This window comes from Podarcis erhardii (genome assembly GCF_964252035.2).
Source record: "Podarcis erhardii genome assembly, chromosome: 13".
NCBI lineage: Eukaryota > Metazoa > Chordata > Lepidosauria > Squamata > Lacertidae > Podarcis > Podarcis erhardii.
The window spans coordinates 14,743,447-14,761,627 of NC_138502.1; the positions used below are offsets into that span (position 1 = coordinate 14,743,447).

Here is an 18,181-nt window from a genome sequence, read left to right on the forward strand (position 1 = left end):
CCCTCTCAATTCTGCCATGATTGGGGAAGGCTGTTGGTGGTTTTAAGATCAATATGTTTGCCACCTATTGCAACCTTTCTCCAAGAAACTTATGGATGACATACATGGAGCAGTCCTGCATAATAGGTGGGGCTGAGACAGAGCTTGGACAATGGTTACTTTAGTGGACTTCATGGTGGAATGGAGATTTGAATACCGTCCCCCACCCAACCAGCCACTGCCCTGGCTCTCTTGAATCTTCGTTGTTGATCTGTGTATGGGAAAATCAGTGGGCTTGTGTAGCCGGAGGTGGACCAGTGCCATGTTGGGCAGCCACAAATGATGTTGAACCAGGGAGCAAGTGAACATAAAGTAAAATTACACATGGATACTTTAAGGGTGTGAGAGCAGAACTGGAAAATCGAAATACAGAAAATTCAGAATATTATTGGGAACAAAGATCCTTTTAGGTTTTAAAGTCGTGCTGGAGGAATGATTTTATGATGAGTCGCGTAAGCAACTACCTGGAAATCATTGATAAATTGTGTGTGTGTGTGTGTGTGTATGTGTTATGGTGGGTTGGGGAAGATGACGCCATCGGAAGGACCATAGTTTAGAGGTCGAGGCACACTTTGTGTTCGGAAGGGCCCGTCTCTCCCAGTTAACAGGATCTCTTTACAGTTAATCTGAGGGAGACGTCTGCTTGCGGCTCTGCTGAGCCCCCACTCTCCAGGCAATCCTGGCTTTGATAGCAGTCAACTTTTAGGCCAGACATGGTGGATACCTGCTGCTTCATTTTTATTGCTACTTTACCATATCGTGATAGTGCTGTTGTGGCACTGCATCCTTAAGGCTAAGGCAAGGGTCCTGACCATAGCTGTCAACCTTCCCTTTTTTTGCAGGAAATTCCCTTATTCCAGCGCCATTTCCCGCTGCTATCCTGGTTTGTTAGATATCCCGTAGACTTTCCCCGGGACAGGTGAGGCTGCTGATCCCTTCTTTTCGAGGCTGCTGATCCCTTATTTTCAAATTTGAAAGTTGACAGCTATGGTCCTGACCCACCAGTCAAAGACCATAGAGTAGGCCAATGCTGTTTTCATCACACCACTGAATGCATGGGCTGGACCAAATAATGGCAAAGAAGCCAAGCTTTCACTTTGGCGAATGGTTTTGATTCCACGCTCAGGAGGTTGGCACAGCTGAAGACTCCACCCACAATAAGCGCTCACCAAAATATACCATTACTGAGCTCAACCTCCTTTCTCACTATATCAGGTATGGCAGCTGCTACTATGGTAAACAAAGCAATTCTCAAGGCTGGTAGGTTTCTTTGTTTAAAAATACACATTTATTAAAATCTCTTGTAGCATGTAAAAATCAATGTCAATATGCTGACATATGTTTCAAAGGCATTAATCAGATACTGGCTCTGCATGACTTTCTTGCCTGAAACTTCATAGATTCTAGACTTCCCAAAGGCACGGTCCAAACGTTTGGTATGGCCTGAATTGCCCTAATCAAAATCAATCAAGGACTCATTCTTTGGCTGCTGCTTGACTTGCTTCTCCTGCCACTTCCGCCTCAGCCTCACAATATCTTCTCCAAATTGCTGGTGGAGCTGGACAAAACCCATGTTGAAGGGACCAGCTTCCACCGCTGGTTTTGTAGTGGGGTGTTTCAAGTCTCTTGCCAAGTGTCTCGGTTGTCCTTCACATTTGGGAGGTTGCTGGTGCTTCAACATCTGAAACTGTCCCTCCAGCTCCGTCACCAAAGCTCGGAGGTAACAGAAGCCTGCCGTACTGAGAGCTCGCACCCAACCCTCCATGGTTTCTTGGCTCTCGGCCGCCATTTTGTAGGATCGGGCGCCAGGTACCCCATTGGGGTAGGAAATCTCAAAGGTGTGCGGTTCAGATGCAGACTCCTGCAGCTCCACGGTGCAGCCTTCCAGGATGATGAGCCGGAGAGGACCCCGATCTCCCGACTGGTCTCGGCAGAAGAGGATATTTCCCCAGAGCTCGCACCAGCATGGCCGGTAGGAGGCTGTGCGGATGCTCTTCTTGTACAGCAATCCCTGCCGGTCTGGGAGATGCCTCAGGTGGGAAGATGCGAGAGCACTGGAGAGGTGGAGTTTCATGGCGGACAGAACCCTGAAAAATGAGGGGTGAAATAATGATGGACGACTGGTGGCGGTGAATGAAACAAGTGGGCATGTCAGGAAAGTACAGGTGATAATGGGCCCAGATATAGAACGGTGTGTGTGTGTGTGTGTGTGTGTGTGTGTGTGTGTGTGTGAAAAAAAAGAAATGAGGGAGAGTGTGGAATAACTTAGGGATGGGGTGAAAGGGAATAAGAAAAAATGAAGCAAAGCACATGAGAAAAGGGATCACGCGTTTGAAGGGGAGATGAAAGATCTCTGGCTGTGTACACATCTTACATTTAAAGCACGCGCGCGCGCGCGCGCACACACACACACACACCCCGAAATAGAAAGAATCCTAGGAAATGTAGCTGGTTAAAGGTGCTGGGAAGTATAGCTCCCTGCGGGTAAACTACAGTTGCCAGGATTATTGGTTTGCTTTAAATGTGTGGTGTTTATCCAGCTGGGAGAGATTCTAATTTGGGATGGATTTTTTATTTTATTTTTAAGAAAACTGAACAGGATCTAGAGTAGGATGTTGCAACAAAAGTGGAAATAACTCAGTGAAGGAGCAAACCAATTGTGCCATACTGTATAAGCATAACAGGACAGATAAACAAATTGAAATAATGGTTTTAGAAGGAGTGAGGACAAAAGGTGGTGAAGGAAGAAAAGTAATGAAACGATAGGATGAAGGGCGCCAGAAGAAAAAAGGAGAGGATGAATCTATGCATAATTAAAGAAAATACTGGGAAAGGGGGGAAGCTGGAGAAGAACTGGAGTGAGAGGGAAGCAGCAAGAACTTCCCCAGTTTGTCTTGAAATAAATGTAACTATAGCAAGTGTCCCAAGCAAACATGAGGATATTGTAAAAAAGGGAAACGAACTCCCCTGAATGCCCTTACCTTTGGTGTCAGATGCGTCTGAGTTCCTCCCCCTTTTGGTTTTCCTTCATGGCAGTTTCTCCTCCTTCCACTCTTCAAGAGGAAACATTTCCCAGGTGAAGGGGCGGGACTACAGCTCACCTGGCGATTCACAAGTCACTTGATCCAGGAAGAGAAGGTAGCTATGGGAGAAGCTTGCCTCCCCTTTGATCGTGGTCCCTTGCTTTCCCCACCCACAATTTCTCTCCCAAGATCAAGAAGAACAAGCAACTAGAAAGAGGAAGTAAGGAACCCACAACCAATTACTGAAACTTAAAGGAAAGTTCTCTCTGGTCCTAAAGAGAGTTGTCTTAGAATGGATTCGTTTCAGGAAGAAATAGCTGTGAGGAATGGAGGGTAGGATAATAGAACTGTTGGAAGGGCCGGAGGGTCATCTAGTCCAACCCCCCTGCAATGCAGGAATCTGAATCGTTGGGATCTAAGTTCTAGTTGCTACAGTTCCCTATAAAGTGCCCCCTTTTCTGAGCTTGCCTGTCCCGCTCCCCATGCACCCACCCTGGAATATCATATACTTACTTGTCCATCATTAGTTAAGAAAATATGGTGGTTTCTAGGGATCGGGTATTGTCAGTAATGGCACTGCTGGGGAAAACCAGCAATTTTCATCTCTTGCAGTCTTTAGATGTATTATAAAGATTTTTTTCTTTCCTCATTAGGCTTTTGATGAGCAAGTTGTATTCTCTCTCTGCTTACTCTTGGACTCTGTTTTAAAACTTTTCCTTGGAGATGGATCCGTTGCATTTCAGCCTGTCATTCATCTGTGAGAGGCCCAGCATCAACTCTGTACATAATAAGCCAAGTGGAAGGGCTACGAGAGTATAATTATTGGGTCAATAATTCTCAAAGGGTGGAACCCCAAAGACTCAAGTAGCTGGATGCTCCCTGGCAAGGGATCTTTACAGTCTCATTTGACTTGTTGGGGGTGAATGACCCTGGTGGAGTACAGGGTCAGATTTAAGGTGCTGCTTTTGACCTTTAAAGCCCTTCACGGCCTAGGACCCTCGTACCTACGGGACCGCCTCTCCTGGTATGCCCTACGGAGAGCCTCAAGGTCCATAAATAACAACACCCTAGTGGTCCCAGGCCCTAAGGAAGTTAGATTGGCTTCAACCAGAGCCAGGGCCTTTTCAACTCTGGCTCCAGCCTGGTGGAACGCTCTGCCTCATGAGACCAGGGCCCTGCAGGATCTGATTTCTTTCCGCAGGGCCTGTAAGACAGAGTTGTTCCGCCTGGCCTTTGGCTTGGAGCCAATTTGATTCCCTCCCTCCCTCTCCCCCCCCCCTTTTCCTTCTCCTCCTGCGATGAGGCTACATTTTAATATTTTAATGTTCCATTATTTTAATGTTGTATTTTATTTTTATTTTTAAGTTGTAATCATTCATCTTGTTTTTATTATTGCTTGTAAGCCGCTCTGAGCCCGGCCTTGGCTGGGGGGGGGGTATAAATAAACATTATTATTATTATTATTATTATTATTATTATTATTATTATTATTATCACTTTTAATTATCACCACCTAATAGTGAGGAAAGGCAGCTCAGGAAAAGTTGTGGCTTTCCTTGATGATGGTTCCCTCTGTTTTGTTTTAGGAGGGAGGGCAACACTGCCATGTTATATTTATTTTCTAATGCCTGTGTCTGGGGACTATGAGGGTCATCTGGTCCAACCTCTGCAGTGCAGAAATCCTTTGTCCCAATATCAACCCTGAGATTAAGAGTCTCATGCTCTGCCAACTGAGCTATCCCAGCAGCTTGGAATAGCTGGGAGCCCTGCAGGGCTGTCTTAAGCATATCCTGCGCCGTGGTGCAAAGATCCCTCTGCCTCCCCCCCCCCGCCCCCCATTTCCCAGAGTTGTTGACTTTTCCCCAAGCCTCTGCAAGGGGTCGCTCTCCTCCCACGAAGACTTGGGAGGCAAGCTGCACACCCACAAGCCATGTGGTTGGCGTGGCGCAGCTGGAGGGCGTGCAGGGAAAGGGGAGGCCACCGGCAAAGCCGCACAGCTCCCCCACTCGCTGGGGTGACCCTGAGAGGCGCAACGCACCACTAAGCCCAATGGGAAAGACAGCTCTGTTGGCCTGTCCATGCCCTAAGATCTTTGAGTGAGGTCCTTTTTCAAGTGCTCTTTCTAGTGAAAGTACATTACATATCGAACAGAGAAGATTTTTACTGTCATGGTGCCCTAACTTTTCTATGCAGAAAATATAATTATTGGTGCCAGGCCAAGGCATTTTTCTTTGCCCACATATTTTAAATTGTTTGTTGCCTCAGTCTCCCTTATCATTTTATAGTTCCTCTTCTCCTCAGTTTATTGTTCATATGAAGTTGTTGCTGTTGTTATTTGGAATAAATATTGTTTATGTTTATTGCACACAACCCTGACATCAGTTTGAATGAAAGTTGGCCTAGAAGTACAGTAAATTGTAGCCCAACCCAACAATTGTATTGTGGCATAAGCCATCTTTTTCTACAGTATTAAGAAACAAGCTACTGCTTGTGGCATGGTAAATTTGTTGGTGCCGCAAGACTCTCTCACTGCAACAAACTAATAGGGCTAAAGACATATTAAAGGCTGGATTAGTACCCTAATCCACAGATTCTTGCAGGCAACGGCAGCCTCTGCCTTAACTAAACATGGGAATCTCTGCATGCTGTGTCTGGTGGGACATAAAGCCAATAAATAATAATAATATGTGGGGTTGCTTTTTGGGGGGGTGTTATTGGGTTGTTGTTTTTATTTTGATCATTTATTTCATGGTTTTATATTTTGATTTTGTTCTGTGAACCGCCCTGATACCTCTGGGTGTGGATATATATATATATATATATATATATATATTGTTTGGTGGCAAGGTAAAGAAGAGGCTTTCTGCATCAGGCTTAAACAAAAGGTTCATCTGCCCTATGATTTGAAAGGACCAAGGAGATGCTTGTATCTCCTGCAGCTGTTATTCAGGGATACAGTGCCTTGAACCATGGAGGTTCAGTTTAACCATTATGGCTGAGGGTTGTTGCTTGACCTGTTTCAGGAACGTGTGTGGTTCCCTTTTAATTCCACCTGCAGTATTTGCGCCATTAAAACCACATCAGTTTAAAGAACCACTCATTCCTAAGGTCGAAGTCCTATACAGGAGGAAGTCCAGTGTGCGTGGCTTTGCACCCAGGCAACCCAAGATACACTGGAGCTGAGCAATAAACTGCACAATTCCTGTGGGCTGCACAGGCTTGGAATGATATACAACTTCCGCCCGAGGAGGAGGTCCAAAATTAGGAAATTACCCGTACCGCGCGCGCGCGCGCAGGCTTTGCCCACACTCTTCGTGCTAGTCGGCGCGAACGAAGCCGGCGCTTGCCAATACTTTGCGGTCACTTCCGGGGCGCGTGCGCCGCCGCCTGCTTAGCGTCACGTCCTCGTCGAATGGCGCGGCGGGACCCGGATGTTGATTGCCTCGCCGCGGTGGTTTGAGAGTTGGGCAGCGGGGGGCTGCGTGAGGACTCAGGTGGGAGTCGCATTCCGTCGCGCGGGGGGGAGGATGCGAGTGACGTAATGCGCACATTCTAATAGCTCCCGCCCCGCCTGAACGTCTGGCTGCGGGGGGGGGGGTGGCGGCGGCGGCGGCATACCTGCCCAGGTGCGCTCCCAGGTCAATGACCCCCCCTTGCTCACACCTGCAAAGCGCGGGGCGGCCTCCGAGCCATGCGAAAGGCTTCTTTGGGAGGCCTCTCCCTCAATTAGTTAGCGTGGTTAATTTAGGGACGTAATTGGTGTCGGGGTTTCTTTTTAATAATAATAATAATAATAATAATAATAATAATAATAATAATAATAATAATAATAATAATAAAAAACGCACCCACATTTTGCCTGGAGTTCATTTGCGTTTTAGTCCTCTGGAGATGATGAAGAGCAGCGAAGCTTGACTACGTTTGGATTATTTCCAGCAGCCAAAGTACAGAGGAGGAAGAGGAGGAATTGTAGAAGAGTTGGAAAGGGACCACGAGGGTCATTTGGTCCGGCCCCTTGCAATGCCGAAATCTTTCACCCAACGTGGGGCTCGAACCCATGGTCCTGGGATTAAGTCTGCCAGCTAATTGGAGCATTTTACCTTTCTCCCAAGGCTGCTGTTAACTTTCGTGGTCAGAGCTCAGGTGTTGCACTCCTTGCTCTTTAGAGGCTTATTAGCCTGCACGCACACATCCCTTTTTGTGGCCCCCAAATAAAACCTGAGCTATGTGAAAAAAATCCTTTGGGAAGCTGAGTAAATTATGTATACAAAACTTAAATGTGCCATTCTTACTAAGAAATTTGGGGTTTCTTAGTGCAGCTATTTCTAAATCAAAGCATTGTGATAGAATACGCAAGGAGTTCTTATTTGCTATCTTTTGTTCATTGAGTTTACGTAACAGGTTGAGATGTATTGTGATAGGATTTGCTTTTGCAGAGGGTAAAACGTACCAGTATATGCAGGAAAGATGGAGCCTACAGTTACTTTGTTTACAAACCCTCCCCAGAGACCTGCATGGTGGAGATAAAGCCCTTTCCCCTGAGACCTGCATGGTAGAGATAAGGGCCTTATCAGCAGTGGAAGCAGCATTATGCAAATTCTGGTTAACCAAACCCATCAGAACAGCCAAGCCCCTCTCCTGTGTTGCCCACAGATAGCACTCTTGGGTGTCTTGCATCCCCTCTGCTCATCTTTTGAATCTGGTTTGCTTTTCGTAGAGCCATAATGTCAAAACGCAAGGTGACCTTTGAGGACCAAGGCGATGAGGATGAGGAGGAAATGAACTTGCCAAAAAAGAAGGTGAGCGAAAGGGGCTATTCTCCAATATCTTCATATTCAGGGGATAAAGTGAACGAGGAACTGCGCGTTTAAAGCATATAAAATCTGGGAGCTTGACTTGAGAATGCACAATGGCTTATCCTGAAGATTTAGGGGAGCTTAAAAGAGGGATAAGCTGCTGATTTGGAAAAAAAATCCCTCTAAACTAGTGATGCTGGGGAATACAGGCAGATTCTTCAGCTTCTGAATGGATAATTTCTGCATTCTTTACCAACCAACCCCCCTCTTTAACAGCTGGTGGAACCTGCAGTTGGAGGCCCAGGCAGCCGCTTTAAGGGCAAGCACTCATTGGACAGTGATGAGGAGGATGACGAGGAGGAAGGGCGAGGCAGCAAATATGACATCCTTGCATCAGATGATGTAGAAGGTAAGTATGGAACTGGAACCATGGTACGTGTACATATTTGGATAATGAGATTCTGTATTCTGTGATATTTCAACTTTCTGCAACCCCCCAAAACAGCAAGCCAGCCACTAGTCCCTATAAAGACAAGAGAGGCTACTTTTGCTTGGAACTGCAGTGGTATGGATGTGGCAGACCTAAATGAAATGGAGCCATGGAATATCTATTTCAGTACATAAGGGGGGAAATCTGCATGAAAACTAAGGCTGCAATCCAGGGACACCTGGGAGTAAATCCCACTGAACTTAATAGGATTTAATTCCGAGTAGATATGCATGGGATTGGGCTGAATGTGTTCAAGGCCCTTTGTATACATTATTTCATTAAGCCTTACAGCATCCTTTTAAAGTAGGTTGTGTTTAGGTATTCACAAATTTTGGAAGGTCTTGGTAGCGAAGACAATATTTTGGGTTGTCGGGACCCTTTAAGAGGCCTCATGCATGTTTTGTTCAGAAGTAAGCCCACTTGCTCCCAGGTAAGTGTGCATAGGATTGTAGCCCCTGATCTCATAACTACAGCTCTATGGAAGATCAGTGCACCCCAATTCCTCTGTGGAAGATGCATACTCCCCAATTCAGCTCCATATGTTTGGAGCTTGTATGGGGGGGAATAGGAGCTCATTGGGAGGCTGGCCATTGGAGTGGCTGGAGTATCTTGGCCATCCACCACTGGTCATCCCCAGCCCTCCCTTCCAGAGCCCAAGGTAAAAACTGGGACTTGTTTTAGCGATGGGTAATTGGTAACACTCATAGTACTTCAGCCTCACACCTCTGAGCCCCCTGAAGCCATGTCAGAGTGCTGAGCTAAAATAGGGGATCCTGCCTCTATATATGTACGCGTATAAACACTATTGGGATGCGGGTGGCGCTGTGGTCTAAACCACAGAGCCTAGGGCTTGCCAATCAGAAGGTCGGCGGTTTGAATCCCCGCGATGGGGTGAGCTCCCTGCTCCTGCCAACCTAGCAGTTTGAAAGCACCTCAAAGTGCAAGTAGATAAATAGGTACTGCTCTGGCGGGAAGGTAAACAGCATTTCCATGCACTTCTTTGGTTCACCAGAAGCGGCTTAGTCATGCTGGCCAGTAAAGTGAGATGAGCGCCACAACCCCAGAGTCGGCCACGACTGGACCTAATGGTCAGGGGTCCCTTTACCTATAAACACTATTGGATGTACTAAGGCTAGCAGAATTATGATTGCAGAGTGGAAGGATTCATAGGGGCTATCAATGCCCACGGACCATGATGGCTGTGCTCTTCTTCCACAGTTGCAGGCAGCAATGGTTCAGAATACCAGTTGCTGGAAACCATAGGTGGGGAGAGGGCTCTAGTGCTCAAATCCAGCTGGTTTTCTACAGGCAACTGATTGGCCACTGTGAGAATGCTGGACTACACGGGCCACTGGCCTGATCCAGCAGACTCTTCTCAAGTTGTTGGTGTTGGTGTTGAAATATATTTTAAAAAATTAAAAAATTGTCCAGTAGCACCTTAGAGACCAACTAAGTTTGTTACTGGTATAAGTTTTCATGTGCATGCACACTTCTTCAGTGTAGGTGTTTACTAAGTTTATATACCACCCTATACCCAGAGGTCTCTGGGCGGTTCACAGAAAAGATTGCAACATATATAATCAGAATAAAAATGGCTACCCAGTAACACCGCCCCCGCCCCCAACCCCCCCCCCAGAAAAGAGCCACATTTTAAAAGGGTATAGGATGTTCTTACGGTTTTTCGTATCAGCCCTGCTCTAGTGATTTATTAAAGTTAACATTCATTTTATTCTAGTATTATGAGAGGCTGTTCCATCATAATTTGACCCCCCCTTTCTTATTTACTCTTGTAGGGCAGGAATCTGCAACTATTGACTATGAAGATGGGGTCCGGATCACTCCATTCAATTTGCAGGAGGAGATGGAAGAAGGCCATTTTGATTCAGAAGGCAACTACTTCTTGAAGAAAGAGGCGATGATTCGGGATAACTGGTTGGACAACATAGATTGGGTAAGGTTGCCTGTCTGGGCTGAGCAGAAGAGAGTCTGTGACAACAGGGAGCTGATAACCTTGGCTGTTCCTACAGTGTATAGAGAGAGGGGCTGGATTGATTCCCCAGTTGCACTGTAGCAGGAAGCAAAGCATCAGTTTTTGTGCTTGCATTGTACAATCATAAATAGAGAGATTCTGGGAAGTAATTCTGAAATGTCTGCAAGAGGGAACAGCAGTAGGGAGAATGGGCTATAGTTCTGCGGCCAGGACAGGAGCGAACTGGGTTCATGGCTCAAATCTGGGTACCATAAGTAGTCAGAAATAAATCAGGTTGATTGTCATAACTAAGCTGCTTTCCTGCATGGTCTTCAGGACTTAGAGTTCTTGGAGTAATTCTGAGACAATATAGCCTTGGAGACAGCAGCCCTCCCAAACCCCAGGGAGCTTCATACCTGAGTAGGGATTTGATGCTGTGTACTCCCATACAAGCTCCGCACTGCGCACACAGTACCTTACACAATAGAAACCAGTGCAAGGATAGACATGAGAAATAGGCAAAATGGGTTAGGATGTGGGTTTCCCTCCCCGCCCTGTTTGTGGATTCCCCCCTTCCCCTGTATGCTTACAGCACAAGTTAAACTTCAGAATTTTATTATCTTTCGAAAGATGTCTGTAGTTGGTGAAAACATAGTCAGGTGCAGTATTTTAAAACTAAGTAAGCGGGAATAATGTTGCTCTCTTACCTCCATGGCTTTTTACTACCACAAGAATTGGACAACCAGTGAATTAATGTTGCATCAAACAGGGCTGCTATGATTCTTGGGAATATCTAATAGAAACAGGGAGTGCAAATAACAAAAAGGGTATTATTTCTGGCTTGCGGCACCTGCTAGAGTTCTTTGACTGGATCTGAATCCCATACATTGGGATCGTAGAGTTGGAAGGGATCCTGAGGCCCATCTCGTCCACCCCCCTGCCATCCAGGAATTTGCAGCTGCCCCATTACGGAGATTGAACCTGCAACCTTGGCGTCATCAGCACCATGCTCTCACAAGCTGAGCTCATCCACATTTTGTAATGGTCTGCCACTTGCCTCTTACGGCTTTCCTGTCCCTTTCGCTTCCCAACCAGGTCAGGATAAAGGAGCAGCGTCCTGGTCAGAAGAAGCCACCGCTAGATTCTGCCGATGAAGACGAGGAAGAGGATCTTGAAGTCGGACGGGCACCTTTGGACAAGAAGGCACTGCTGGAAGGGATGGTGGCCTTGGTGCTGCCTGGCGAGACGGTGGCCAGGGCCATCCAGAGGCTGGGAGACAAGGGCGGGCCCAAGAAGAGCGGGCGTCAGAGGAGGCCTTGGAGCCGCCTGAAGGCAGAGGAGGCAGAGCCAGCCGAGGAAGGAGAGCCCCAGAAGCCCGGGTCGCCAGAACGGAAAGAGCAGCTGGAGCGCCTCTCGGGGCTGGCTGACCAAATGGTGGCGCGAGGCGTGTATGAGATCTACCAGGAGACTCGGGAGAAGCTGGCGCTGAGGCTCCGGGCCCTGGAGCAACCTCCTGCAGCAGCATCCGCAGCCGAACCAGAGCTCGATATGTTTGCTGAGGATATTGATGAAGCGAAACTGGGGGAGAAGACACCAGCGGGTGAGTCCTTTTGTTGGGAACTGCATTGCTGTTTTGGGAAGACCAAAAGCACATGATTTGCAAAAAAATAATAATCCCCTGGTGCAGCTGCTTGCTGAGATTTACCGCTGCAGGTAGAGGAAGGTGTGTTGTGCTCATTTTCTGCCTGCAGAGAAAAGTATTCCCTCTTGGGAAAAGGCTTCTGCTCTTAAGATTCTCTCCGATATTTGAGCTTTCAACATGCAGGGTGTTTCTGTGGGGAAGCATTCAAATGTGGGATCACCCACCTGGCCCCCAGAATCCTGATGTTTGAAGTAGTACAGCTGTACTACACGACTGTCCTGATTGTATTTCGGATCTTAGCCGTTGGGTTATTGTTGGAATTGGCAACCTGACACAAGTTCTAACATTCTTCCGGCAGTGGGAAGTGAGGAGCAAAAGCAGGGCGATGACGATGCTCTCTCCGAGGTCATGTGGGAATACAAATGGGAGAACACAAACACGTCCGAGCTCTATGGCCCCTTTAGCAGCTCCCAGATGCAGGTAAGAGACAAAGTGGGGCAGTCAAACCACTGTTATTTCTCTCTCAGATATTTCTTCATGTCTCTCTCTTGTCTTAGATCTTGTCTTCATCATTCAATCTCCATTCTTTCCACCTATACCAGTGGCCTTTTGTTGATAATTTTTTGTTTTTCCATCCTTTCAGTAGCCTTTGTTTTTTTCCTCCCTCTTTTCTTTTTAATGTTCATTTCTTCCCCTAAATCTTTGATCTTCACGTCCACCTCTATCCATTTATTGTTCCTGGGTGTATAAGTCTTGTCCGTGGTTGCAAGTGCACATCGCTGTGGCTTGCCTGCTGAGGTGAGTGAGCAGCTGTGGGCATATTGGAGAAGCAATGTGTTAGATTTCTTACTTGCTCTTTACCATGTGGTCCCAGGTGTGTTGCAGCAATAAAATATAAATCATAAAAACAAATAAAACATTGGTAACTGTAAAACAAGAAAAGTGTAAAAACAAAAGAGTTCCATATGTAAAAATAATGCAAACATTTAATGAAAGTATCGTATATGCAAAGACAGTGAAGAATAATTCCTGTACACTGGGATTATGAACTCCACTTAAGCAAGGAAATCATGTTGCTAGAGAAGTTGTTTCAATTTGTAGTGACAGCTGTCAAGCTGCATCAAGGATTTTTTAACACTAATGTAATCAGTTGCCACAGAGATCATTTTGGTTACATTTACTACTGCAATTTTTTGTTCTGAAAGATGTCCTTCAGTTTGTTAAACCTCCTCTTTCTATGCTCCTCCTGATGGAAATATGCAGATGGGGACAGATATATCCCTACTTTAAGTCATTTACGTACTGTCTTATATATTATTTACTACAAAGCTTGATGACTAATCAACAAAATGTCTGATTACTGGAACGGCGTCCAAGCACTGAACCACTGGTATATCACAAGTGGACTGCTTATTACTGCGTTTGCAATTGTTCAAGATAAAATCTATTTTGGAAAGAGAAGAAATGAACATTTCACCACTGATATATTACGAGTGAACTGTTTATTTACTGTGTTGGCTTTTGTTTAAGATAATACCTCTGAGTAGGCTGCGTAGAAGTGCAAAATCTGGACTATTCTTGCACATCACCATTCATTTTCTCTGAAAATATTGCCAGCAATGTGTGTTGTGCAATATCTCAGTTACAAAACTGGGCATTGAATGCAGAATTCGGGTTCTGCAGAATCTCCGGTTTCATCTTTAAAGCCAAGTTTCTAGCCTTTCACAACCTTCATTTCCATGCCTGTTTTTGAGTGAAAACCACCTAACACATTTTAGTTTGTAGGACCCCCACGTCCATTAGGTGCACCAACTTTTTTTTTTGGGGGGGGGGCTCTCCATGTGTCCAGATTTTGTTGGTCCCCTTGATATGCTAACGTCAGTCATGTTTGAATTTGCTGGTTATGTTGATAATTTCCCCCCAGTGCTTGTTTGTTCACTTCACCCCCTGGCCCCAACCAGTTTGCCAGCTCCATCTCTTTTCTCTCAGCAATTCCCTTTCTCCTTCAACACTTTCCTCTTCTGTATCCCTCCAGGACTGGGTATCCCAAGGCTATTTCCCCGATGGGGTTTACTGCCGGAAGGTGGAGAATTCCGAGGGCCAGTTCTACAATTCCAAGCGCATTGATTTTGACCTCTACACGTGATCGGAACCCGCCTCCTGCCCCACTGAGCACAAGAGATGCAACTCAACACAGCGGTGGACTGAAAGAACTTGCCGGACTTTAGGGGGTGGGGGCCAGGGGAGGAGAGGCGTGTGTGTGTGTGTTTGTGTGCGTGTGTTTACAGAGGGAGAGGTTTGCTTTGCCGTCTCATTCTGAGGTTGCTTCGCATTTTGCGAGAAATAAAAAGAGTCAACCTTAAATTGGCTGGGTTGGTTACTGTTTCGCTGCTGATGATTCCCGTGTGTTGGGCATAGGTTAGGGATTGGCATGCAGCCTTCTAGCTGCCAGTTCTTGTCTGCTCCTCATCTTAAGTGATGGGGAGGAGAGACTCTCATACACAAGGAAATAGAAGATTTGGGGGGAGGTAGAGAGGGTAAAACTAGTTGCCATTCAGTGACATAGTTCACTGTTCTACCATCTTGCACAATATTTGGTGGAGAAATTGTGGTTTACTTTGTGTCTATTACTATTTTCATATGTAGGGATTGACTTAAAGGGGGCCTTTTTTTACCCAAACTTACTCATGACTCAAATTTTATTCATTGCTCTTCAGCTCCTTTACGAACCTCATGAGAAGGCCATGCTTTTAAGTGTGCCCCTCCCCCTTTCATCTACACCCATTCCTCTTAGATCTTACAGGTTAGAGTGTTTAGGCAAATCAGATGGTGGCTTCCCTTTGTAATACACACTAGTCCAGAGCCTTTAAAACAAGACAGGTATTTTTGGTACATGCACAGATTTTTTAAAATGGACAACTGCAGAAATTAAAGCCAACAGCAAAATAAAAACAACTTCTAAATGTTGGCCGCATACAGATATTTTGGTGTTTTGAAAGGGCAGCAAGTTAATTATTACAGTATTTTTTTATTGTCGGGGAGAGGTGATCACGAGAATTCCTGCCACAAGCACAGAAAATAATTTCACTAGCTTTGGAAACTATGCAACTTGACTTGGGGGTGGCACGGAGAGATTTCTGCTCTGCCTGAGGCGACAAAATGCTTTGGGCTGTTCCTGTTCATAAGGAAGAAACCTCATTTTCAAAGAGGGTGCTAGGAAAGGGGGTGCCTTTAGTTTCTGTGATGCTGGTCCAGTCGATTATCCAGTAGATCAGAGCTCATTTAAGATCTTATAAGTCGGCCATCCAGCACAACTGTCCCACACTCAAGTAAATAGTTGTGTTACTTCCTCGGAAGCTAGAATTCCCACAATATATTTATTGTGGGTTCTTATCTTTAAAAGCTGAAAACATCCCGCTAGCAGGCTCAGAAAGATGGATAATGGGTTAATGTTCTGGCAGTGAGAAACAAGCCACTGATGTACAGACCAAAATAGAGGTTTGGTAGTCTGAAGTCCACATTTCCTCCGTATGGGGAATCTAGTGCTCTGGATATTAGACTGCCTGGCGATTTTGTCATTCTGGCTGGGGCTGATGGGATTTGAGAGTCCAGCACCACAGGTTCTAACCCCTTCCTTTAAGATGTCTTACTGGAACACACTGGAAAACATCCCTAGCACAGTTTTCTGTGTCTATTGATGGGTCGCCCTCTAGGAAGCACATCCTGAAAGTGACGACGACCCTGCGTTTGCCCCAGCACCTGATATGCAGAGATATACTTTTGCTGAACATTGGACATTCAGTGGCGAGAAAAACTTTGTCTGCTAGGTTTTGTCTGTCCCATGCAATGGGAATGGAATGGAAGAAAGCCTCTGGGAAAAGAAGCAGCCCTACTCTGTTAATTTAACATTGTCTAGCATTTAATGTTGGGTGTGGTTTGTAGGTGGCGCAAATCAGAGATTCATGCTGAAACTGAGGGGGGAACGGATACTGGTGTGGCAATAATAGGAAATGAGATGCCAGACTTTGCAGCAGCGCAGTCTCCATGCAAGTCGGCCGCAGAGGACTGGATGAAGCAACAGCATGGAGCCTGCCGTCGAAACGAAGTGGATCCTCAAAGCTGCTTTCTTTCTCTGCCTTGGCTTGTGTATGTACTGCAGCTCGACTTTGGCTTGTGGGGCAGGTGTAGGGTTGCCAACTGATCCCAAAGGAACTGGCTTTGGCTTGTTCCTGTGTCTTTAACAGCAAGTTGATCTGCAGCAATCGGCAGGTGAACCTGTTCTCAGCTTGGAGAAAAGTAGTGCCACCTGCTTACAGCTGTTGTAAAAGGCACAGGAGCAGGGGTTGGGAGTTTTTTTGGTTAAAGTTGGAGCCATCAGGAGTTGGGGCAGCTGGTTGGGTTGCAGGTAAACTGAATCAGGGCTAATGGGGGGGGCAGGGAGGGGGCTGCAGTGTTTTAGACAGTGACTTTAAAAAAGGAACAAAAACTTACCGTGCGTGGGAAGGCTTGCTCAGTCAAGCACTGAAATGGGGATTTTTTAAAAACCAAAAAATGTTTCTACAGGTCTAGTGGTATTAAGTGCTTACTAAATAATAACCCCACTTTGCATTTATTTTGCCTGTGTTTAAAGCATGTCGCACTAATCCATTGTAGTTGTTACAACAGCCCTGTAAAGTAGGTTAATATTCATCTCTCCATATTGTTCGGGGCGGTGCATCGAGTTGTTGAAAGCTACCTTGAGAGCTTGGGGCTAAAATCTGAGACCTTCCTACCTCGCGCAACCAATATGAGGCTAATTAATACTGCCCCACTGCGCAGGGCTGTTACCAGGATTACAGAGGCTGGCTCAAGATGTCCAGCAGACAGCCGCTTTATAGACTACTGCAGTGTGTAACGTGGGGCTACCCTTGAAGGCTACCCAGCATCTTCAGTTTGTTCCAAACTGGTTTGAGAACGAGAGCTACGTGGTCTCGCAAAACATGTTGCTGCTCTTCAATGTTGTTCACTGGCTTTCCAAATTCTGCTGAAATCGTTGAGCTTAACCTAAACAGCCCTATACAAATCGGAGCATGGAATAAGGATGCCTGCCTTCACATGGCCCTGTCTGTTCTCTAAGCTAAGGCAAATGTATCCTGACTCAGGTGCCTTCGAGCCTCAGAAATTGACAGTGGCAAATGCAGGCACTTTTCTGTTCTGTAGCCAGAGCCTTAAAACAGCCTTCCCAGGTGTATCTAATCTAATCTACCCCCTGCAACCTCTATCCAGGGCCATCTCCTAAATTTTAGGCAATTGTCAAGGTTATTTTATTCACCCAAGCTTTTAGTAAACAGAAATGTCGAGTCTTTAGTGATGCCTATTGTTTTTAACTTTTGTGTCCTCTTTTTTATCGTTGCTTTATCTGGCTGCTTTTACTGTATACCTTTTTTAATAACCTGTTCCCCTGCCCCTCTATTATTTGAGATTTGATTGTAAGCCACCTTTGACATTTCTTCAGAATTGAAAAGTGGGATAGAAATGCTTACATAAACAAATGAGATGGTAGATTCCTGAGGTGGTCTAGTGGACTGTACCACTTGAGACCGCAAGTATAATGCTGTATTATTATTATTTTTAAAAAGCAGCCCCCCACCTGGGTACACACAAAACTAGAACTGCAGGGATAAGCATGAGTTTCAGCTCTTTCTCCCGAATGCAAGGGTGGGAAACCTCAGCCCATGGAGGCCAGGCCAAATTTTCCCTAAGTCACACCAGATGTCATATGTAACACCAGGTGTGGGGCAGGAAGAGGCATGGCACATCCTATCCATGCAGCAAACAGAACTGAACTCTCTTGTGCATCAGATGAAGGGTGGAAAACTCAGTCCTGCTTGGTGGAAGTCCCTGAGAAGGCTCCTTGCACATGAGGGTACATCATGCCCCTGAACCCTGCAGAAAGCGGGACTGAACTCCCCTTGTCAAAGGCGGCTGGCAGAACAGGGGGCTTGGGGAGAGAGAAAGAGCTGGGACCACTGTCCCCAAAGGCTCTACTAGATGGGCAGCTTTCATTTTAGTCCAACACTGATGGCGGAAGAGTTTTCTTTGCCCCACCTGAGGGCAGCTGCTTTGGGGGTGGGACTACCGTATGTTCCGGTGTATAAGAAGACTTTTTAACCCAGGAAAATCTTCTCAAAAGTTGGGGGTCGTCTTAAACACCAAGTTGTCTTATACACCGGAAAATATGGT

The 18,181-nt window shown here is 46.0% G+C and overlaps 3 protein-coding genes across 3 annotated transcripts in view; 2 read left to right on the plus strand and 1 right to left on the minus strand.

Annotated features, from left to right (window-relative positions):
• Positions 1-1,304: 1,304 nt before the first annotated feature.
• LOC309327410 (sesquipedalian-1-like) lies at positions 1,305-3,601 on the minus strand. The gene is made up of 2 exons (XM_081836665.1): positions 3,576-3,601; positions 1,305-2,126 (listed from the first exon to the last, which is right to left on the minus strand). The coding sequence occupies exons 1-2, from the start codon at positions 3,584-3,586 to the stop codon at positions 1,493-1,495; spliced, it is 645 nt and encodes a 214-aa protein (XP_081692791.1). The 5' UTR covers positions 3,587-3,601; the 3' UTR covers positions 1,305-1,492.
• A 2,796-nt stretch (positions 3,602-6,397) lies between these two features.
• On the plus strand, positions 6,398-14,323 carry CD2BP2 (CD2 cytoplasmic tail binding protein 2). The gene is made up of 7 exons (XM_081836661.1): positions 6,398-6,556; positions 7,780-7,861; positions 8,135-8,267; positions 10,142-10,299; positions 11,413-11,917; positions 12,318-12,439; positions 13,995-14,323. The coding sequence occupies exons 2-7, from the start codon at positions 7,787-7,789 to the stop codon at positions 14,103-14,105; spliced, it is 1,104 nt and encodes a 367-aa protein (XP_081692787.1). The 5' UTR covers positions 6,398-6,556; positions 7,780-7,786; the 3' UTR covers positions 14,106-14,323.
• Positions 14,324-15,939: 1,616 nt separating this feature from the next.
• Positions 15,940-18,181, plus strand: part of LOC309327405 (integrin alpha-X-like) — a 30,776-nt gene continuing 28,534 nt past the window's right edge. The window contains exon 1 of the mRNA XM_081836657.1: positions 15,940-16,105. Coding sequence (XP_081692783.1) covers positions 16,042-16,105 — 64 coding nt within the window. The 5' untranslated portion in view covers positions 15,940-16,041. The remainder of the gene's footprint in view (positions 16,106-18,181) is intronic.

Bases quoted from the DNA above. Each gene is read 5' to 3' on its own strand.
- CD2BP2 (XM_081836661.1), top strand. From the start codon at position 7,787: ATGTCAAAACGCAAGGTGACCTTTGAGGACCAAGGCGATGAGGATGAG. The intron at 10,300-11,412 runs GTAAGGTTGCCT...CTTCCCAACCAG, and splicing joins GGTTGGACAACATAGATTGG to GTCAGGATAAAGGAGCAGCG. The intron at 11,918-12,317 runs GTGAGTCCTTTT...TTCTTCCGGCAG, and splicing joins GGGGGAGAAGACACCAGCGG to TGGGAAGTGAGGAGCAAAAG.